Source organism: Chiroxiphia lanceolata, chromosome 4, assembly GCF_009829145.1.
Source record: "Chiroxiphia lanceolata isolate bChiLan1 chromosome 4, bChiLan1.pri, whole genome shotgun sequence".
In the NCBI taxonomy this organism is placed as follows: domain Eukaryota; kingdom Metazoa; phylum Chordata; class Aves; order Passeriformes; family Pipridae; genus Chiroxiphia; species Chiroxiphia lanceolata.
Window position 1 is genome coordinate 73,955,250 of NC_045640.1, and position 23,938 is coordinate 73,979,187.

Genomic DNA, 23,938 nt, shown 5'->3' on the forward strand with positions numbered 1-23,938 from the left:
ACAAGACACAAATTGAGGGGCTCGTTCTTTCCCTGCAGCCACTGTTTAATGATTTAACCAAGCAGGTCTGAAAAACCCAGAAAGCTTATCTCTGGTGGAAGGTGAGAGCAAAGGTTAAATCCTGGTCTGAGCAAAACATACCTTACACCCCTAAAACCAAGTCCAATTCCCCGGGCTGCAGCCACCCCCAACTCCCCCTCCAGCCTTGACCCTGCCCTTGGCTCTGCTGTGCCCAGCCTGGAGTCCACAGGGATGGGCAGCTGGGACCTGGTCCAGACCTTTTTCCTTTACCACAGCACCCAGAAACAGCTTTGATGTAAAGTGGGGGCGCAGGAGAAGGTGCTTCAATATTCCCTGATGGCAAAAGCAGAAGTGCTTGTTAATCCCCTCTTCAGACACATTTTAATATATGTGGAAAATGAGAACTCCAGTGACTAATATAAGGGGATTACTAAGACAAAACCCCCACAAAAAGGTAAAGGTAAGGAAGCTCATAAATGGGTTCAAAAGAATATTATTAACAGCAAGTAAATTGTATTTAATCCTGAAAAATGTATTACTTGGGGATTAATCAATTATGCTTTACAATTGCAATAATCTCTTTTTGAGACTTTGTTTTTTTTAAAGCTGCTTTTTAACTCAAGCTAAAAGATTGATTTTCATCTCCAATTAATAAAGTTCTTCTAGTTCACAAAAAATAGGTGTTTCCTAGGACAACTTTGGGACCTGGGGGGATGCAAATCTGTGCATTTCCGGGGCTCTGTGGGATGTGGGACTGAGACATATTTACCCTGTAACAGCAGGAAGGCTGCAAATTACCAAGTGTTTGTCCTTCCAGGGAAAGCGATTACTCACAACTATCAATATTTGCTTTCTGTTTACTTTTCTCACTGAAAATCCACAATATCAACACAATAAAACAAATATTAGCTTGCAAACCTGGGTGAACTAATGCCTGCTCTATTCAAGGAATTACAGGAAGGTTTGGCTTGGAAGGGACCTCAAAGCTCTTCTTGTTCCGACCCCCTGCCATGGGCAGGGACACCTTCCACTAACCAGGTTGCACTAGCTTGGGAATGCCTGCATTCCACAAGTACTCACAGGATACAAAGCAAAGTAGGAAAAGGAAAAAACCCGCAGCAGCTGGAGGCCCCCAGGCTGTTCTGAGGCTCAGTGGGACCTTCTGGGGACTAAGATGCCACTGTAGGGTGGGGATTGTTGTTCTACAGGACTGTGGGGTGGTGGACAGAATTTTTTTAAAACTTCTATTATGGCCTTTTTTAATTATGTAAGCTCTGCCAGGCAGTACATTTATATCCTTCACCCTTTTACACGTGATAATATCAACACAGCATTCACACAACCCTTTCTGCAGCTCTAAAATTACAAAATGAGAGATGCCTTCTGCCTCCTGGTTGGCAGAGATACGAGCTGTCTCCAGAGCACACGGACCGTGCCGATGGCTCCCAGGCACGGGGTATCATTCTGGAGCCCACCAAGTGCACTGGGGACAGATTTTTCTTGCAAATCTCAGCCCCTTGGAGCCACTGCTGCTGACAGGTACCTAGTTCTGAAGTGCCCAGTGCCAGGGGAGCCTTGCTGGGGCTGTCGGTGCAGTTTCCAGCGCCCAAGGGGCACAACAGGGTGGTTTGTGCCTGTTAAATCCCTCCAGGGATGGGGATTCCACCACTATCCTGGGCAGACAACCCTTTGGGTGAAGAAATTTCTCCCAGTATCCATGCTAAACCTTCCTAGGCACAACTTGAGGCCATTTCCTCTCATTCTATGACTTGTTACTAGGGAGAAGAGCCTGAGAGAGAATCCCGCACACAGCTCCATGCAGCCTTTCTACCAAAGAACTGTGATAACACCCAAACCCAGAAAGTACTGAACTAATGACAAGAGGGAAGAAAAGCAATAAAGGGAGAAAAGGATGAGCAACAAGTCAGAAGTCAAAGAGTAAAAGGTGAGAAGTTGTTAAATAGGTTCCCCAAGTGACTGAGAAGTATAAATGAAGGACGATAAGGGGGTAAATGGGTATGTGGTGGAGTGGTTCATTAAACTGCAGGTAAAGAAGATTAAGGTAACCAAACATGGGCTAATTATGAACAAGGATGATGCCCTCAACAGCGGGAGGTGGGGAAAGAGCTTAACCCAGCCACCATAAAGGAAAAGGAAAAGCCCCAAGCTCACTGAAGGTGAGTGGGAATAGGTCACAAATCCAATCCAATGCCTCTTTCAGTGGTATTTAGAAATAAACTCCATGTAAGTTGTGGTAACCAGATCCAAAACACTCCCTTTTTTTTTTATGGTTTTTTGACCAAAAAAACAGCAGCATCAAAGAACAGAACCAAGGAACTCAAAGCAGGCAACCCCATCTAGCATTTAACACGCACCTTGAATAACTTCTTCACAAGCAAAACCTTTAAGTTTCTTTTCCTATTTAAAATTAATCCCACCATTAGGAAGGAGAGTGACAGCCAAAATTTCCCTGCTTGTGGTGTGCAGTGGGACCAGGCTCAAGAGCTACTTTGAGGCAATAGAGCTGAAGCAGTTTTGACTCAGGCACTCACTTCTGGCAACTCTGGCCAGAAGACACGTCCCCCTGTGCAAAGCCCATAGTTGTCTCTCCACAGGCAATCTACTCCAATCAAAGTGACACTCTGTTTTTTTCCTAGTTTTTGCTTTAAAGGAACATCTAAACAAACCCTCAATTCTCTTCTTTATCAAAGAAAGGTAATTTGAACCACACAGGCTCCTTTCTGTGGCTACCCCACATGGTCCTGCAGCACAGGTATTACCCAACGGAATGCTAAAGAAGGAATTTGCCACGGGAGTCCTGCTGGTTGCCCTCGCCATTCAGGGTAAAGGAAAACCAACCCACCTTGCAGTCTCCTTCCATTCCATCTCCTGTCCGTCGACGGCCAGGAGTTCATCCAGCTCGGTGAAGAGCTGCGGGGGCGCTGGGCTGTCATCTTCCTCTCCGAGGATGAAGCGGATGCGTTCGGCAGCGGGGGAGACTGCAGAGGTGAAAATACTGCGGTTAAGGGCCTGGGAGATGACCAGGGACAGGCGGCTCCTCTCCTTCCCCTGCTCCCCAAGGCCGTTCAGCTGCTTGTCCAGGCTGCCTTTGCCATCTGACATCCTCGTCGCCGCGGACGCAGGGGCGAGAGCGAGGGAGCCTCTATCTCTCTCTCTCTCTCTCTCCCCTTCCTTGCCTCTCACTGAACTTCTGACAAGTTCAAGCTGGGAGTAAAGTTCAGGAAAACTTGTCCCTTCCTACGGACCTTAACTATGTTACAGCAATTTGTAGCCCTTGTAAATAAAGCGCTAAGGAGCTCAAAACCAATGTGCTCTACGGCGCTGCCCGAGGACCTGCCGCTCTCTGAGCAGCCCAGATCCCTCACCCACTTTTTTATATGACCCAAAACCAGTTCCGGCCAAACCAACTTGAGGCGTGCTGGCACAGCATCCCATTGCTGGCTCTCCCCTCCCTCCCTGGCACTCAGGTTTGGGTTGCCATTGGCTTGCAAGGCAGGCAGGAAGTTCCCCAGCCCACCGTTGGAAAACACAGGAATATTTAACAGGAGGGTTGTCTCATCTATACATGAAGAATGCGACCCAATGCCACTTAGTCAGGCACCAGTGCACTGAAAAGAAACAACTGGTCCCAGTTGGAAAAGACTGCCCGCTTAGGGAAAAGTTTAACATACAGCACAAGCAAAGTCCATTTGCATTAAGAGCTCAAGAAAAAGGAGCAGAAACCCCTTCCCGGTTAAGAACCACGTGTGATTCAAAATTCAAACCCACGAGCATCGGTGTCCACATCCCAAGGCCTAAGGGCATCTCCCAAAGGCAACCGGAGCCCACGCCGCCGGAGTCACCTTGCTGGAGGGCTCCTTGGGGTCTACAGCCTTTTTCTGAGGGTATCACCTTAAAACAAAGGTGTGGCCACAGGAAATTTTAAGACAGGCATCCTTTCTGCTGGATGTTTATCAGCATTAGAGATACACAGCAGACTATGAACTTTGAACAGTCCTGCTTAAAAACTCCTTTCTTTTCAAAAGATCAGCTGGCTGTCTCTTGCAAAATAATTAATTACACCAGGTGTCCAACCACATTGATTTTTCCAGGGTAAACAGAATCTCAATTTGCAATGGGAAAAAAGGAACCAGTAACAAACATGCCCTTTCCTCCTTTGCTTTTTCCTTAAATAAACTTTCATAGCTTTCTTCCTAAACTATTAGCAAAGGTTGATGCAAATTCATTTCTTCATCAGTTAGGGCAACATAGATAATATAGATTTCTTTTTGATTGAAAGTATATTTGTGATCATAAATGCCCTTGGAATTCCCTGGGCACCCAAGTACCTTGTCCCACTGCTACAGCAGCCTTCCCATCACGAGGCATTCATCTTCCTGCAGGCTCCAGAAGGGTTGGAGAGGGACTTCTGACAAGGGCCTGGAGTGACAAGACAAGGGGGAATGGTTTCCCACTGCCAGAGGGCAGGCTTAGATGGGATATTGGAAAGAAATTCTTCCCTGTGAGGTAGTGAGGCCCTGGCATGGGTTGCTCAGAGGAATTGTGGCTGCCCCATCCCTGGCAGTGTCCAAGGCCAGGCTGGACGAGGCTTGGAGCAACCTGGGCTAGTGGAAGGTGTCCCTGCCCAAGGCAGGGGGGTGGATGAGATGGCAGAGTACCTGTACCACGCATGTTCCATCGTCCTCCTGCTCAAGCTGCACTAGCAACCCCCAATAAACTTTTATATTGAAACAGAGTTTAAACATCACAGATAGAAAAGAAGTAAATGTCCATCCTATTGCTTCAAAAAGCAACGCGGAGCACAGACGTGGCTGGTACATGGAAGAGGCTGTAAGAGAAGGGACAGTACAGCTTCCTGAGCTGCTGAAGGCATTTGCTGGAGTCAATGGGAAAATTCTCTCTTTTGAGTCACTTTGAAGTGGTTTTATATATATGAAAGTGTTACCCTGATATTCCATCCCATAACATGTCCATTCCACAACATTTTACTCATTGAAACCCGGGTGCCCATCGCCCAACACCCCTTCTTTCTTTCCCTGCTGTAATTTCCCATTATCCATGTTCAGCACCGATGATAAGGTTCACAATCCCTTTAAGGGGTTTGCTGGGTCACAGGTCCCTGATGGCTCGCTTGACCACATGTTCTTTATTGCGATTTTGTGAGTTAATGGGCCGTTTATGGGTTGTTTATGTGCAAGGAGAACATATTTTCCTCTTAATCTCCGGGCAAACACCTTGTGCTCAGCGTGGGCTTAGGGACTGGAGAGTCATTAACCCAGGGGGTGACCCCTGGAGCCCTCCCCTGCCCGACCTTTCAAGCCAACCTGCCCCAGCCTTGGCCATCACCTTGGCTTCCACCTCATTTGTCCAGTTCAGGAGCTGCTGGAACCAGCACTGCTGACACCAGGAGAGGCTGCTGCCACTTAAGCTGGTTTATATGATTTTCCTTGCTGTCTCATTCAAGAGAACAACCTGATGGTCAGCAGAAAAACGCAGCAGAGAAAAGGCTAATCCACAGATGTGTAGATGGCTGGGATTATATTTTTCCCCTGAACGGGAGAGGAATTTAGATGTGAATTGGAGAGGGTAAAATGCTCCAACACAATGTGGGTAATGCCATCCATAGGTGATGTCTCTCACTTCCCTCTCTTCCCCTTCCTGTTCCTTTCAGCCACACGCGGTTCATGAAGCAGCTTATAAAATCCATCACTTGCAGAAGGGAACTAACACATCAGCAGTTTCTCCTAGTTCAGCTCAGGCCAATTCCGAGCACAATGTATACCCTCGGGTTCCCAAAGGCAAAAATCAATCTCCATCAACAGAGAGGAATCTCAGGGAGCTCAGAAATAGGGAGAGACACATTCTAGCACGACAACCTCAATCAGGCACAACTGAACTTCCCAGGCCTGCTCCAAAAATGGCTCTGGTGGGAGCCCTCCCTCGCTGTCCAACACAATGGTAGAGCCACACACAGAAGTGCTGGGGGGTTTTGTGGCATCGGCCTGTATCCTAAAGTCACCTCCTGCTTCAGTGCCAAGGGCCTGGCTGGGGGTGGATGGAAGGTGGTTTCAGCCTGGCTCTCTAGGTGTACGATGCTGCCTTGGGATGAGGGAACTGGGGGTACCCATCTGTGTTGATGTACAAGTAAAACAGCGTCTTCTCCACTCAACCAACACGGTTTTCCTCCTGCTTTTTCAGCGTGCTGTTACCAGGGACACCTCTAAAGACCCTTGGGACTGCACCTCAGTCAACTGCTTCCTCCACCCGGGGCCAAAGGGACCGTCGGGCAGGAAGTTCTCTGTTACTTCCAAGGGCATTGGCAGCTACAGAAATCCCCGAGAGACCTGGTGCAAATCCCTGCCCAGAGCCTGTGGCAACGTTATTGAGGAAGGCTGTTTGTCAAAGGGGCTTTCCAAGCAGGCTTATTAAAATAGGACATGATCGTACTCCGGTTCCTTTCTGGGGCCACCTCAGTCAGCCTAAGCTCAGTTCAAATCCATCCACAGTCAGAGCAGTGAAACAACTGTGCAGACACTTCTACCACATTTAAAGTCATTTTCTTTCTGAAATTCATTCACTACCCAAACCAATTTTAACTCTGCATTAATGTCAGTACAAGACACCAGATAAAGGCAAGCAGGGAGGCTCTGATGGCCCCATAGTTGTGCCAGCTTCCTCGAAACACAAACCTGAATGGAATCACACCTAAAACAACGAGTCACTGAAAACAGTCCTTGTGGGCACCTCTGCCAGTTCCTGGATGGCATCCGACGTGCTGGGCCAAGGCCACAGGGTAAGGCAAGGGGTGCTCTCCCCGCCTAACCAGCAATACTGCCCAGCATTTCTGGAGCACAGACCCTCTGTGCTATTCCCACACACCAGCCCTTCCCAGGGTCCCACAGAGGCCCCCCCGGGGTGATCCGCTCTCCAGCTAATCACCCTAAGCAAGCGTGAGAATTTCTCTTTTGCTTGTTTTGCTGCTTTGCTCAGGAGCGATTACTTTTTGACCCCGTGCTGGGGTGGGCTGGCTGGGAGGCAGATTAGACTTGTCCACAGGCAGGACTTGGCAGCCGGGAGGGAACGCTCCCCGTGCCACCAGGATCCCACCCCGGTCACTTCTTGCACGACTACGGGGTGCAGAGAATTCTACTCGAGCTGCTTGACTCATCTTGAAGCAAATATCCCCCCATCCTTCGATCCTGCCCCTTCCCAGACATAGTGAACAGCACTGACTGGCTCTGGAATAATCCATTTTTGCTGGACTATTGGACTGCACGATTGTACATGTTCTGCTGTAAGCTCCTCTGCAGCATGTGGCATATATTAAGTCTTTGATCTGCAAAAAATCTTCAGTATTAGACAAATGCTTACTAATACCACGTTCCCTCAAGTGCCAGAAGAACGGCAGCGTTTACGTAACAATTTGCTGAGCATTCCCAGCTCCCTTGGCCATGGGTGCTGCCAGGATCACACACCACACCTATGCCTATAGATACCTCACTGAAACATTCCCTGGAGATACAGGGAGAGAAAAAGGACCCTTCTTCCAAAAATGTTTCAAATTAACTCACCTATAGCAGATAGCTCATGGGGACAAGGAGTGATATGTGAACAATCAGTCTGAGAACCCTCTAAACAAAGCCAGCATCATCTCATGAAAAGCTGGTGATCATTATCCTAAAAGGCAATGCCTATAGAAGAAGACAGCCTGCCAATTCCAAACACATGACTATGATGGAGAGACCACCACAAGCTATATCCCAAGTCCAATAACGAACTTTTTGCAATGTAGTTCCACTCGAGGGAGACTCTGCCTTTGAAAACTGCCTGTTTTTTCCAGCTGCAGCCAAAACCAATAATATCTGCATAACCTGCCAGGAGTAGAGGCAGCTGCAGATTCCCAAGGAAATGGGTACGGATAGCCTCCCACAGACACATGATAAGCCAGACTGAATATTAACAAGGCAAGGCTCTGCCTGCTCACATCAATGCCAGGCTCCTCATTCCAAGGCTGTGGAATCAGGTGTGCATGGACCAACAATTCTCCGTGAGGATGCCAGAGCCAGATGTCACAGCAGTGACTGGCTTCCAAACTGTTAGAAAAACAGGAAATTTCTCTTCCTTTATCACTTGTTTTTAAATTTTCTAGATTCTCTAAGTGTCATTTTTAAATGGTATCAAAGGCAGTGATGCCTTATTTTTATGAACCAACTAGTCCACAGGCTGTGCCTTGTGCCAAACCCTACTGGTTACAAAGCCTGATACAAACTACATCACAAGCAATTCTTTACAAAATATGGATAACAAAGGGATTTTTGGACTAGTCCTGGAGACCAGCCATCTTACTTCCAGTTGTGTCAAACTGCTACGGCAGCACATTTTTAAGGAGCTATTCCTGAGCAGTTGCCAAGAAGATGTTAATAAAGAAAGAGCAGCATCTAGAGAGAACCTGGCTTTCTTTGGAGCTCTGCAACATTTCCCGCTGTCACATGGATAGGGGATGCTGTCTGGCATCACACCTCCCTTGGACCTGAACCACAGTCACCAGTGAAACAGCAGCACAGTGGCTGCCACACAGAAGAGTTCAAAAATCGCTCCCTAATTCTCAGCATTTTCCTTCGGCTTTTCCCTGTTTCCCTTTTTAAAGCAGTGTGGTTTTCAGAGTCTCCTGCAGAGACTGGTGCTGTCCACCTCTCTGGGATCCTGCTGGGTCCTGTTTTGGTATCTTACACATCGTAAGATCACTCATGATCACGCACAGCTCCTCCCATACCTCCATCAGCATCAACCGCACCACGTGGGCACAAAGCAACTGCTCCTCATAAGACAGCACAGGACAAAACTCCTGCTCCTCTGGTGAGCAAAAAAACCCCACCATTTTCTTTTCCAACACTGTAGTGTTGCTCCCCAAAGACAATTTTACAGCTGGTTTGATGTGCTGCAGTCCCTGAATAAGTGGTGTCATTTCCCTGCATCAGCCACAAGCCGTCCTGCCAAACTATAATTCAGTTTATCACTGATCACTTACCTCTTTTAGGTAACGGGGAGGGTACAGGGACATTTTTAAGGACACAGCTATAACAACTCTGGGCTCTCTTTTCCTCAGTTTAAGCTTCCATGCAGTGACAAGAAGAAACTTCCCTCTCTGCGCTTTCCAACCAGCCCTCGGGCTGCAAGAGCCAATTTTCTGCCTATTAAGCTCTTCTCACAAGCAGGGTTTCATCACTGTCTATTTGTCCCGTTCAATCAATCCCCACAGCAGCTCGGACTGCTTCAGCACTTCTGGAAGTCTCCTTCCACGGGGGTCGGCGGGACAGATCCCACCCACGGAGGGAGGAAGCCACGCGCAGGCGGGCGAGGATTTTCCCTATTTATTCCCTCTGCTTCCGTGGGTGCCAAGCCCTTCATCCCGCGTCTCTGGGATGGCAATGGAGCCCATCTCCGTTGCCAGGCAGTATTTCAAAGAGAACTGAACGTCTCTGGCTCTCTGGCACCCACACTTTTTGCTTTCAGCTCTTTTCATTCTGTCCCCTCTGTTTTCCCTGTTGCCAAACACCTCGGCCACGCCAGGCACGGACAGAAATGTGGGTTATTATTCCTTACCATCACTGCAGGGACCAAGTGGTGCACAAGAGGAAAAGACACACATGTTGAGGAGGGTTCTGTAGGTTGGTATTTCTTCCTCATCACCTGCCCCACTTCAAACTCCACGCAGGAGAGAGAAGCCACAGGGTAAATAGGTATTTTCTAGAATCCCAGAATGGTTTGGGTTGAAAGGGACCCCTAAAGAACATCACTGGGGATTATTCCAATGGCTGATTGTTCTCACTGTGAAAAATTTTCCTCTTGGGTCTAATCAGAATCTCACCAGGAGAAAGCTGCACCCATTATCCCTTGTCTTTTCCATGTGACTCCTTGTAAAAAGGAAGTCTCCACCTACTTTTTCATGTGTGAATTTGGTAGCCTAAATCCATTTGGAGCTCAGGAAGCCACCTTGCCTTGACTAGCAGAAGGATGAAGGTGCCAGGCTCTTTTGAGATGCTTTGAAAACGGCTTTTCTATTTTTCCACCACCTTCTGAAAAGCTTCATTCAATGACAAACTGCCCTTTTGGCTCGGAATGTTTAACAGCCACTTATCTAAGAAGCTGCAAAGCCAGCCTGAGAATCCAGACAATGCTTTCATTGACTGGGAGAGGACCAGGACTTGGCCTGACAGGGTGGTTATAAAACCAGTTGGTTTCATGTGTGGATGCTGGTTTTCCTCATGTCTCCCTGCTGCTGCAAAGCAAGCTCCATCAGGTAGCTCCATCTCTACAGACCTGCCCTTTGGGTGCCTGCATTTACTCCATATTTTGCATCCTGAAAAAAAATCCTGTTCTCAGCACTTCCCTCGCTTGGCATCCCCGGAAACACTACGACCATCCTGATGGAATTGTCCCTGCCAGTGAGCAGCGTGGCAAAGCAAAGCTTTGGGCGGATAAATCACTTCTCTGAGGGCATTTTCTTTTTCTCTCCGAGTCAAGACAACTCAGAAAAGGGCTCCTGCAATGGCATTTCGAGAGCAGAAAGACCCTATTGAGACACAGGCACAATAACCAGTTTTGCCCCTGCCTTTAAAAATTAACCACCATTAACTCCGGGCTCGGCACGGCTCCAGGCTGCCAGCAGCACACTCCTTCCAACTGGCTTCCCAGAAACTCCTGAATTCAACTTGTTCTCAAAAGCCTGGTGACATTTGGGCAGCTCCTGCTCCTCACTGGTTTCCCCTTGCAACGGCAAGTGGAGTTCAAGCTTCTGCCTCTTTTTTCCTCCGAGCTTCACAGACTCACCCCCACCTCCTTACATGAGCACTAAACCTCCACAGATCATGATTATGGTGGAAAAAAACCCCAGTGGATTTGCTGGGGTCTCACCCACGCTGGAAGGTGGTTTTACTGCTTTAAGCAAATTTCTGTAAATTCAATCAACCAAATCTAAGTATAAAATATTTCCACTTTTAGGAAAGGAACACGAGCAGGATCTATACTAGTAAAATTGTGTGCAAGAAAAATAAAAGCCCATTATCCAATGGATTTATCCAGGAAAACCAAGCACAGGTTGGCTTTCACTAAGTGACTGCACTGTAATTAAGATACTCCAGGAAAGGCTACTGCCAAAACTGAGGGAGGAAGAAAGTGAGTTCAAACAAACTCAACCTGTTTTTTCACTGAAAAATGAGAAATCTGGTATCTAGAGACACATTTGGAGACTCCTTATGGAATGCAACATGAGCCACACAGAGAGATACTTTTACCAAAACAACAAAGAGGCTCTAAAGCAGTAGGGAAGCACAAATACACAGAATAAGGAGGCAAAGCCACACTTCACTGCACCATTTAGGAACATCTGGGTCCGACACAAGCTGAGGTCAAAGCAAAAACACCGAACTGAAAGATTCCACTAAAACCTGGAGGATAAGTACAAGGAAAATGAATTATTTAAGACCATTAGCAGCAGGAGCCTGAGAAGCAGTGGGCGACCTGGACCACCTCGAAGTGAGGCGGCCAATTAAGGGGATTAAAAATTGTGCAGAAAAGCAAAACCAGTTGCTTTATGTGAAACTCCAGCACACAGGTGGGCGGAAAGGCACTTAGCCTTTTCCAAAGGCTAACGTGGGAGGCAGGTGCCTGCAGAATGAGGAAGAGAAGATGGAGTGAAGTCAGCAGCAATGAGTGGCCAAGTCCTTTGTGCTCACACCTCACCAGGCCCTGCCCAGTCCTGAGGTTTTTTGCCAGGTCTGGGATGTTTCGTACAGCCTGAAACCAAAGAAAACAATAACCGATCCGCAAAATCACCGGGAACTGGTACCCAACAGGACACCACCTACCACCTTTCTGCCATTTCTTTCTAGACTCCAGGTTCTGGAGGTTTTCATTGCAGTTTCCAAAGGTGTACAAGGTTACCATGCCTTTATTTTGCTTCCACGACTAAAAGCACATGGGATCTGAGCTGCCCCAGCCTGCTGGGACTTACCCGGACCGGGGTGGCTGTAGTTAAAAACAAAACCATTAGCAGAGTTCTCTGAAGCACTACTTAAGCAGACTTTTTTTTCTTTCTTTCTTTTAAGCTCCTAAATGCAACTTTAGCAATTATTGGTTTATGTAATTGCCTAACATTTAATGTTTACAGACACGGTTTACAACTAATTTACATGTAGTTCACTAAATGCTTTAGGGTTAATTGGTCTTTTGTTGTGCATTAAGCAGTTTGTTAATTATTAGACATTTGGGAGGAAAACACAAGTAGGAGGTCGGTTGGGGGATGGCTTGGACTGAACCATGGCTGGGGGGGATTTTTGCATAAGCACTGACCTTCCTAATGGTCAACCCCCTGTGTAGCCCCAAAGTGGTAGAACATGATGAGTAGTGTCTTTTACAGGGTCATGTCACCTCCTGTGTTCTACCTCTGAGGAGGAGGATACAACAGAACTCACCTCCTGCATGTCAGGTGAGGATGAAACCACAGGAAAAGAGAGAGAGAAGATGCAATTCCTTGCGCTTGGCAAGAATAATTTTGTACTGGCTGTGCTTAAAGGGAGCCCCAGGAGATCCAACTATTCTCTGCCCCAAGGATCCAAAGATATCCACGAGAGGGAAAAATAACCAGTGTGCCTGCCTGGGGCTCTGTGCCACCTGCACTTCCATCTAATGACAGCGCGCTCCGGACGGGATATCACAACTTAGAACCCAACATTAATAACTTAATTACCAAGCTGGTCCTGCTTGGAGCAGAGGTTTGGACCTGCTGATGGTGCCTTCCAACCTCATTTATTCTATTCCAGATAGCTGATCTCCACTCCAGCCATCCCATCTGCTACCCAAACCCGAGCCCTTTGCCAGGTTTTCAGAGCAACTTGTAGTAATGAAGAGAGACTGGAAACCCCATGGGATTAATGATCTGCTTGGCATCATGGTCTGGAGGATGAGATCAGAAGTGAAAGGAACAAAAACCCAACTCTATATCAGAAGATATTTACAAACAACAAAGGCTGCCCCAGCACCACGAAGACCAGAGGAAAACAGCAAAACAATTCCCAAAGCTGCACTGCTTCATTTGCATTCAGGGAATCAACCCTGACCAATCCAATATAGAGCCAAAATCTACCTGTATTTTTTAAATCCCTCCTCAAGCACAAAACTGGCTTCAGCATCTCAGCATCAAAAGCACTGAGCAGCCAACAGCACAGTTGGCCTTAAACATCGTCCAGGACTTAAAAAAAAAAACCAAACAGTGAAAAAAAAAATATAAGGGGAACAAATGAGCCAGGTACCAGCAATAATCTTTTAAATAACTCGGGATGGAAAGGGCAAAGCAGAAGTGAGCAGTGTTTTCCAGACCATGTTCCATCAGAACAGTGTTTCCTCCAATGTAAATCTCTTTACAAGCACTGATCTCCTTACCAGTCGTTAAATGCCATCTTTATTTCTTTTTAATTGCTCCCAGTGCATTTTAAATTGCTTTTTGAAAGTATAGTACAAGTATATAAACATGATGTGTTGAAACACAGAACTGTTACAATACAGGAAATAAATCTGAAAAGGCTGTGGTTTTACTGGTGCTCAAATTTCATTACCCAGAAATAAGGAATGCATTAGTTTTAAAACAAAAAATACTTGATTATTAAGAATGACTTAGTGTGTGGCAAGTTTCTGCAGATGATTATTATAAATCAGCAAAGGGTGCTGTTGCTTTCCTCCTGACCCTGCACACACTCCGGGATTACAAACAGCAAGAGGGAAACATCACCCTTCCTCAGCTTTAGTGCCTTCCCAGCACTTCAGCCTCTCATTCATTCCCCCTTCCCTGTTGGGATCAGTGCTCTGGGCTTGGACCACTCTGTTTTGCTGATTCAGCTCAGTGCACAGCCACGAAACCAGTTAGATGGGCAGGAAACCAGTTAGATGGGCAGGAAACCAGTTAGATGGCCAGAATGATAGAGGGAAGGTAGAAAGGAGTCGGGGTGCGACAGGAGCCTCATACAGGAGACGTGCCTCTGACAGAAACCTGAAGTTTGGGATAACCCCCCACGGAGCTGTCGAATGTTCCCAGCTCAGCAGCTGGGCTGGGCTCGGGTAATGCCGAGGATATTGAAAGGGCCCTGTCCCGGTGCCAAGCACGCTGCTCCCATGACAAGGGTCGCTTTGTCTCGCATCCCCTCCACCTCCCAGCACATGGGAAACTTCAGAAATTCCCTCGCGGAGGAGAACAACTAAGCCGAGTAACTTGGAATTACAGGCTTTCAAGGTTAGTTTGCTGCCGGAGCCAAGACATATTTCCAGTGCTTCTCAGGACTGAAAACAACCTCCTACTTTTAATGACTTGCCTTTTATCTTTAATAAGGGATTAGGAGCTATTTTTCCAGCTAATACCTTAAAATCCAGATAATCATAAAAGCAATCAGTAATACCCAATATATGTTAATTACTCATTTTCTTCTCGTCTCTGGCTGACCTGCTGTCACTCACAGACATTAATTTGTCTATAATAAGGTTGCAAATCAAAACTAACAAAGGCTTCAGGTCCTCTGGAGAGTCACAGGTTTAGACTTGGGGGATTAAGCACAGATTATACCTGCGACGACAGCGAGGAAAACAACATCACAGCCAAAGAGGTGCTGAACTATCCCACCAGCCACTCTCCTATGCCTGGACCTGCTCAATTCCCACAGGAGTCAGGTAAAGCACAGGACTGACGTAAAATAAGGTAACGAGGCACTGGACAGACTTGACAGCACTAAGGGAAGCCAAAGTCACACTCACCAAGTTGTTCCCAGTGAAATGTGACCCTAAAAGAATTTGAAGTTTTCCATACTGAGCCACACTGGCCTTTCCAAAGAGAATTTACAGGAATAACAGGTGTAGAAGCTATACATTCAATATCTGGTGCTGGAATAATGATGCTGATCAACACATTGCTCAGAGAGGTAACACCTATGACTACAAAAGATTCAAATGACCAACGGTTTGAAAAAAACCCTTTTGGTAGAAATTACATCAGTCCCCTTGAAAAACTCCTGTCAGAGATACCAAACCTGAACTTTCTGTATCCATCAAGGAATAGTACAACCAGCATACCCATCCACACAGCTCTCTGCACAAAACCAAAGTGAAATGGGAAATCCTTACACTTTGTGACAAAGAGACACCCAGAAACCAGAGATTTGCACCTCTGGACCCAACTACAGGAATACAACAGCAAACTGAAAGGAATATAGACATTTCAGGGAAACCTCGCTCTAGCATGAACACAAGGCTGAACTCTGTGGAAAAACAAATAATCTATAAATTTCACACAGGTAGTGTAACCCAGAAACAGCTTCGCTGCTCACAACAGCAGCATCTCTGCCACACGTCACCAGCCAAACCCTTCTCTTCCAGATCCTCACCCGCAGATCCCAGAACGACTGGAAAGCTGAGACTGGAGGAACCCCACTGGACATCATCTGCTCCGTCCTGGTGCTGGAAGCACGGCCTTCAGTAAAACACTCAGGGCCCTGGCAAGGTGAACCCTGAAATTCCCAACAAAGGGAACTGCACCACTTCCTGCTGCATTGTTTGCTTTCATGGTGGAGAATATTTTTCTTGTACCCAGATGGAATTTTCCCTGGAGCAGCTCATACTCAGTCTCTCTGGTCCCATCACTGTGCACCCTCCTGAGGATCTCTGTATGCTGGGAGATAACGGGCTCCACTTGCCCCTCTCCTGAGGGCACTACAGCTGCACAGACACGGTCGATTCTGTCCAAGTTTTGGGACTGCCCTTCTCTGTCCAGTCCAATGTTAATTCCATGTAACTGCTCCGTTCATTGCCTTCCTCTTCATATCCCAGCAGTGGGCAGGAAGATCACAGTGATGTGGTTGTCCTACCTCCAGTGCAAGATCCATTCAATTCCTGTCCCTTATGCCCAGGCTGGGGGAAGGAGGCATTGAGATGAGTCCCTCATGTGGATCAGGCCTTTGGATGTGGATCAGGCGGAATTGTTCCCGGGGAAGAGCAAGAGACTTGACAAGTTTCAGCTGTGCAATTTCTACTGTGTGCCTTTCTACTGCCCACGACTTTGGGGTAGTTTGGACAAATTTTTGCCTGGACACTGCCTGGCATACACAGCCAACAGTTCTAATTTCAGCCGTCTGATGTAAAACACAGGTGGGAAATTCTTTCCAGAGATGAGGATCACTAGATGATTTTTTTGTTAAGTTCTTAGAAATATTTTCTCAAGTTTTAAACAGAAATTTATCCCTGCTTTCCTTCCTCCTCCTCCCCACAAGAAACGTGAGCTCAAGGTAGACACCTGGATGGAAAACTCCAGGCCCAACGATTACATTTTGGCAAAGACCCAAGAGTCCTCTGTCACAAAATGACAAGAAAAGAGTTAAGAAACTGGTTTTGAGTGATATTTAATGCATAGGTGGCTGAGATGTGAGTAATCTATCTCTCAGCTGCTTCAATATTCAGACTGCCTTTGCTATGACTTGATGGTCCTTCTGAATTTATCCTCAACGGCCCTGAAAGTCCAAGTGCACTGTTTCCCTGATCACAGAAGAACTCATAGCTCCTTGGATGCCATGAATTTGGAGAATTCCCTGAATTTCTGTGACTTAGGTGGCAATGAAAAAAAATGCTAGAGCAAGGATGGATGTACCTACTTGGAATTACATCCAGCATTTATGGCTGGAGATATAGATAGATAGATAGATAGATAGATAGATAGATAGATAGATAGATATGGATATATATATACATATGCCCTCTGCACAATCATTTCTTCCATTGCCGAGTCCTGAATAGCTCTGCACTGCCCTTAAAGGAGTTTAATCAGCTTGTACCTCAAATCCAAACTCTCTCCATCATACTCCTGCATCTTTTATGTTTCAAGACCGCAGCATTTGAAATCTCGGCCCCCTTGCAAAATCACCCACAGAGGTGATTTCCTGCCACCCCAAACCACCTTCCCCCGTAATCTCCGGAGTCAGAGTCACGTAACACTGGGAATCATCTGGTTCTCAGCTCTATTTATAGAGGCTGTGCCTGCAGACAGTGCCTGTGGCCAGGCCAGCACCCTGGTCACGTAACACGGTACGTGTCTCCTCGGTCTGGAGCGTGACGTGCCGATCCTGCTCCTGCCCCGCCAGCACCCGCAGTTTCGATAACTTTTTAACACAATCTAATATTTTAAAATAATTTTAATATTGCTGTCAGTTTACAGTATTAAATTATGCAGCTCATTAAAGAAATTCAATGTGAGGTGATAAAACAGGAGAAGTTGTTTATTTCTCCACAGTTCCAAGCTAAAAAGAAGGGGTGGGAAGACGAGATCTGGGGAGAACAGAGAACTCCACTAGCTCATTAGCTCAGGTAATGCTTCCTTTAATTCCTAAACGGATTTTAACTGGGGAAAACCCCCAAACACCAAGTAGTTGCACCATTGCAAATAAAAGCAGCCTCCCCCTTGGAATGGAATTTCAATTTCCATCCTCTCAATCTCCAGGTGGATATAACACCATGATCACCTGACCTCAGCCATCTACAGGCAGGCTTTGGACACGAGCAGAGCATTGGTTAGTATGTTTTAATGCACAAAATTTAGGATGCTGGATACCTGCAGATTCCAACATCAAATTAAACCAAGGATATTTAGAGTGCAACTTGACTACTTAAATGGAATTACAGAAAAAAAGGTTAGTTTTCCAGATATTTCTCAACTTTATGGCAGTGAAGAAGCCACGGAGCACAGAACAGCTCTTGCATAAACCTGACTCCTCAACCCCAACCCAAGTTCTTCTGCTTGATTTTGAGATCAAGTCAAACCTCTGCCCACAATGTCTCAGATACGAACAGTTCAACTCACTGGTGTAGATAAAAAAAAGCCTTTTCTTCAAAACACACTCATTTTTTATCCCGCAAAGAGACAGGAAATTGTGAGCAATAAACCTCAAGGATTTCTTTTCCAAGATTTGAAAGCTGTCCTCCAGTGGAGATTCCCATTTTAAGCACATGCTTTGCATAACTGAAAGAAAATACTTGACCTTGATAGGAAGCAAAATATTTCTTGCAAAACATTTACTCTTCCTTTTGCTGTGTAAAATCCATCTGTTCTTCCCAAGCGAAGGACATCAAACCCACATTCCTCAGAAAAATGTCACACCAGATTTAATTGGAGGAGGATGTTTTTACAACAAGTTCAACACTGACCTTATGTTTCTGAAGTCGTGGGCTTCTAAGAAAAGAGCATCTTCCCTTCTGCACCACGTGCTGCCTTGGATATGAGGGCTCTTCCAGAGCCAGGAGGATGTTCCTCACAGATCCACCACTTTCACATCAAGGATATCTGACGGAGCACCAAATACTGCCTAGTGCTGTCCCACACCCCTACAAAGGCCTCAAGCTCTCTAAGAACTTGTACCCAGGGCCTCTCCTCGTACAACCTGAAGCTACAGCAGGAGCAGTGTCCACAGAATCAAGGAATGGTCTGGGTTGGAAGGGACCTTAAAGACCATCTCATTCCATCTGTATAAAGCTGACCGGGCAAAAACCTTCTGCCTTTCCATTTCCCACGAGCACAGAGTTCAGACACTTACAAAAAACCTACAGTGTCACCGCAGCTTCCAGACACCTCAGACAAGCACAGGCAGCAAGTGAATCGGCTCACAATAAACACCATGTGCCTGACCCACACAGAGCTATAGGATGTAAAATTCCAGCAGATAACCAGAGGCTGCACACTCCTGGATCGCAGGCTTAGACAGTCACCACTTCCACAGCTCTCCCCTGGCAACCTCTTTTCCAGGTGGAACCTCAGAGGAAATCCACACCCTCATTTCCAAAATGTGCTAAGGCCAGCAGCTGCAACCAAAAAGATCAACTTCCCAAGTCTCCAAATTTCAAAGGAACCCCAGAGTAAATACTGCACCTCTCTGTTTTAAGAAAATGGGTGAAAAGCTGGTCAGTCTCAGCCTCACAATCCCAAAGCTGTTGTAAAATAATCATTCCTAAGGGTTTGAAAATAAAGAGCCACTATCAGCATGTATCACTGGAAGCACCCCACTGCATTCCTGCGATCCAAAACCACACAACCCCTCTTCCAGCCAGAAACCTTCTCTGTAGCTCCTTACCACCGCATATTAATATTATTTCACCTTCTGATGGTTCTCTCTATTTTCAAAGGCTTCCAAAGCAGCCACATTCCCTTTCGACAACAGGAATTAACAGGTTCTTCCCCAAAGCATCACACCTTCTCCTTCTCTGCCCTGCTCACACCTGTCCCAAATTCCTTGGCAAAAATGGCTATAAACATGGGAACTTCAATCAATAGGGTTTTTAGCCATCAAACATGTGCAATAATCACTGTGGAGGGATGAAGCAAATGCCCCAGCACTCTTCCCTTTTTAGAAAAGCACATAATTATGTTAACAAACAACAGAAGTACGAGATTAGTCACAGCACTGCAGCGAAAAGAGTCAAGTCACCAACCTTGGATTAGCTGGAGATGTAATGAAGGCGTGCTAAATATTCTCACAACCCCAAAATAACACTCAAATGCACTTGGGGGTTATCTACGGTCCTCCAAAGCAATCAGAGTTAGCCACGGAGAGAGAATTAAGTTGCCTAAAGGTAGGTCTGCAGGTTTAGGAAATCTAAGGAACGGATCCACCAGAAATTTTTTTTTACTGCAAACAATCTATCTCCTCTTCTCCAGAAGGCTAAAGAAAAGCCCTTTATGTCGTTGACAGGTATTATATCCACTTTTTGGGAAAATAAAGGGGAAGAAAACACATCCCCAGCTTCCCAGACGCTGCCAAGTTTCAGTTACAAGCCTACAGCTCCAACTGCTGTGAAATATGGGATGCCCTGAAAGCCAACCCTCTCCACGGCTGGTACCAGCTGCGAGCTGCGACAGCACACAAGTCATCCACAGGACTTGGCTTCTCCATAAGGAATCCAGGAGGATAGGGTTTGCTAAAACCTTTTTTGCTGCAGTGATCAGGGAAGGACATAAGGCAGAAGCTGGGGAACAAGACCTTCATCCACAAACCTCGCCCAGCTGCTGACTTTTCCAGTTTTTTAATACTGAACCCTCCAATACTTAAGAAGCACCGTAAGCATAGAAAACACTGTATTCCTTAGGTGTAAGGCTTTGGACAAAAATCCACGTGTGTTACCACTCTCACACGGAAAAATCAGGGCATCTCGAGACTGGGAATGAAACCTGAATGCAAAGGAAATATTTGCCAGAGCAGGATGGACACAGCTGTCCAAGGCAGCTCCAGCCAGAGGGGCGAGCAGGGTGCTGTGACCACCGCTGCCAGCTCTTGCCAGACATATTCCATGTAGGATAAGTCAGCACCCGATCTCCCACAACAGGTGGGAAGAAGCCTGGCTCACTTGTGACTCAAGGGGAAGGTCAGCAACTGCATCACTGCTTCCAAGGGGAACTCCAAGGGGAGCTGCTCATCACCCTAACTCTGACTTGAGAAAGATCCCAACCCACGGGAATGATCCTTTCTTACAAGCCCTTTTTCACAACAACAAGGAGAAACTATGAAAACATCTGGCAATCCATTTAGTGACAGCTGGATAAAAAGCATTGGGAAAATGGGAACGCTCCTCCTAAGCACTGCTGGGGGAAGAAAGCCCTTTCACATTACTCCACTTCCAAAGGGAGAGCAGGACAAACTGTGCAGAGACTGTGGCAGCTTTTCCATGAAGACAGCCCTGCTCATCCTCCCGGGATCAGTTTACAGTAAGCCCTGATGAGGGAGGAAGGCTCCCAGCAGAGCCACACTTCGGGAAAGCCACACAACTCCCGGGCCAGCCGGGGCAGTGGGCAGGGATCTGCCAAGTCCAACCCTGGTCCCATCTGTGCTCTGTCTCTCCCACTTGTGACCAAAGGAATTCTTTGGTTCCAAAAGCCTGTGGTCCTGAGAAAGTGAGCTAATGAAAGGGGAAAGGACAGGGAGAATCGATACCAGGAATAGTCATGTCAGCGTGGCAGAGCAGCCAAACACGCTCCCCGAAATCTCGCCTGCTCCCAGGTTTCCCCACGTAGCCAGAGCAGCTCCAGCCCGGGTAACTATTTATATCAGCAATCCACCCGGCACTTCAGCAGATGCTCAGCTTTAAATATGGCTTTAAATCTTCTTGAAAGCAGCCGGGCTAAATATATGCTCTGGGTTAAATTTGTTCCTGGTGCTGCCCTGGATCAGGGCTCTCGTTCTGACCGCCCTGTTCCTATAGGTGCTGCCACAAGGTGTCCTGGCAGCCTGTCCTCGTCCCACCGCAGTCCCTCCCCTCACTACAGCAAAGCAGGACCAAATCCTCAGAGGAGGTGATGCTGGAACGTCCAACAATCAAAAATTGCTCACATGCAACCCCAAATGTGGTTTTGTCTGCAGCTGGAAGCTTCTTATTTATTGCCAAAGCCCTAAAGGAACCCACAAGACAAAGAGCAATCTCATTCCAAAGGCAAACAATTCATTACAAAATACTGCCTGTTTTGCATATACACGCATATGTATTTTAAGTAGACAAGGTAAAGGATTTGGAAATCTTCCCTTTTCACCACTGACACAGCTGGAATAAAAACCAGACTGAGCTCAGTAGAAAGCCCCCAGCACCGTTTTTCTGGGGCAGATCCCAAGGCACGCTGCCCATCCCATGACCTTTAGCAGTTCCCTGTTCCCCCCCTCCCTCACCCACACGTGCATCACTGGGAGCTGCAAGATGCTGCAAAACCCTCGGGCCAGGCCAAAGGGAAGTCTAAATGGCTCCAGGATTACTCTAAATTAGGAGTTTAGAGTGTGGGCTTGATATCTGAACTCTACAGCTGACAAAATTTAACTGGGAAAACCCCACGTGAATAATGGAAATCCACATATTCCGTGGTTCCAGAGCTGTTTCTTTTGCCTCCAACCAGCAAATGGGATTCTACAGGCCGTGACAGTCATTTATCTGAACCAGTCCATCACCAAATAATCCCCATTTCTTGCAGCAGACACGAAACAACTGCCCTGGATGGCACTGCTTTCCTGCCGGTAGGAATGCGGAGTATGTTTCAAGCCCGGCTTTAATGCAAAGCCTAGACTAATCCCCCTGGAGAGCTTAAGCTGGCATTTGCCAAAGGAGCAATTGTTGCCACTAAATACATTTATACTGTTTGATGGTGAGCAGTTTCTTTCTGCAGCGTGAGCTCCCATTCCCACGATGAAATGCACGCTGGAATGAAATCACTTGACTGTATTTCTTCTTTTGCTACAGACTCATCCTTCTGAAGTTTCCCATCCTGGGCAATTTACCTCGCAACACGCCGGGACAAGAAAACCATGATATACAAAGTAAGCAGAAAAGTCCCACACAGATAAAGGGAAACCCAAATAAGAGCAAGGCCAACAAAACGGGGTCAGGCATGTTCTCTAGGAATACCCAAAGCGCCAGGCAGAGTCTGTGCCCGGCTGAGTCAGCACTCTGCCTGGGAGCAAGGAGCAGGCAGCACCTTCTCCTCGGCGTCTGGAGCCCGACGGGTTTGTGAGGTGCCCCAGAACGCTCTGAGAGGCCCAAGGACCAAACACCACACGCTGAAATCCTCCCACATCCATCAAACTCTTTTCTGGCCTCGAAGCTTCCAATGCCTTTGTGGACTTGAAACCACGCAGTTCTGGGTGACTTCTGTCAGCGCATCTCCCTGTCAGGAACTGATCCGTGCTACCCACCTAACTGCCCCCAAACAGCTCCCAAAACTTTGTGGAGCCATCACTTGCTGTCTCTCCAGTTTGTTCTTTTCACACAGCCTGTTCCACAGGCACCACGGAGTGTCTGACTGCGGGATACAACTGCTCCCACAGGGCATGCTTATCACCCACTTAACTGGGACAGAGTTCTCAGGTAGGGAATTCACAGGGGCTCATCTCACTCACCTAGACCACAGCCCATAGAATACCTTCATTTAGCTTCTCCCAGCCCGTGTGACACCCATCTCTGCCCAGATGTGGTGCCAGACACTTGCTAAGTGCCTTGATATCTAAATCTTGTGGTTTCAGAACAGCTTTTCTGCCCTCTCTGCACCAAGCACTCCACGTTTCACTGCCTCCAGCCAACTCTTACCGACTGCTCTTCAGTGCATGTCCTTTTTTCCTGACTGATGACTCACATCATAAGAGCTACTTATCTGCTTGAAAGACACCACCACCACTACCCCAAAGCCACAATGCCATCAGTGCTCTGCAGCCAAGGACCGCGCTGTCGCCACAGCACTGCCAACTGCTGTCCTTATTTCCTGATCCATTATCAGTATCGTCCACCCCACCACCCTCAGGCTTCCCAGCTCCCACAGGGCCAGGCACTCCAAGCAGACTCCTACGGTGATGAGTGGCTCTCTGGTGGATCACAGTGGAGCTGGGTTATCAGCGAGAGCCTGAAGGCCAAGCTTGTCAGTCCCAGCGTTACGGAACTGCCTTCGGAGCAGGAATACACCAGAGGGTAACTGCTGGAGGTCTCCACAGAGCAGGATGCCCAGAGCACCTCTCCTCTCATACCCAGCTGTGTCATTCACAGGGTTTTCTACCCCCACAGCTCAGGGCCCAACCAAACAGTCCTGTTACATCAGATGAACTCAGTTCCCATTACTATATTTAAATATTTAGGTCTCCAGTTGGAAGCAAGGTTTGAACACACCCCAATACCACATTCAGGATGGGACTAGTCCATTCCTAGGTTTCCTCACACAGAGCAGGAAAGGTTCTGCTGATTTATGCATACTTCTATTTCCATTTAACTGCTGAGGTTTACAGTGCCCTTCCAGGGAATATCCAAGCTGTAAGGAAAAGGTACCAAAAGGGCTCTGCCTTTTTAGAGACATAAATCT

The 23,938-nt window shown here is 47.1% G+C and overlaps 1 protein-coding gene across 9 annotated transcripts in view; it reads right to left on the bottom strand.

Annotated features, from left to right (window-relative positions):
• The window catches only part of SLC4A4 (solute carrier family 4 member 4), a 140,544-nt gene that overhangs the window by 47,074 nt on the left and 69,532 nt on the right, over nucleotides 1-23,938 (bottom strand). For all 9 annotated transcript variants that reach the window (XM_032685530.1, XM_032685537.1, XM_032685536.1 and 6 more), the window contains one exon: nucleotides 2,885-3,020. In XM_032685530.1, the coding sequence (XP_032541421.1) occupies nucleotides 2,885-3,020 (136 nt within the window). The remainder of the gene's footprint in view (nucleotides 1-2,884; nucleotides 3,021-23,938) is intronic.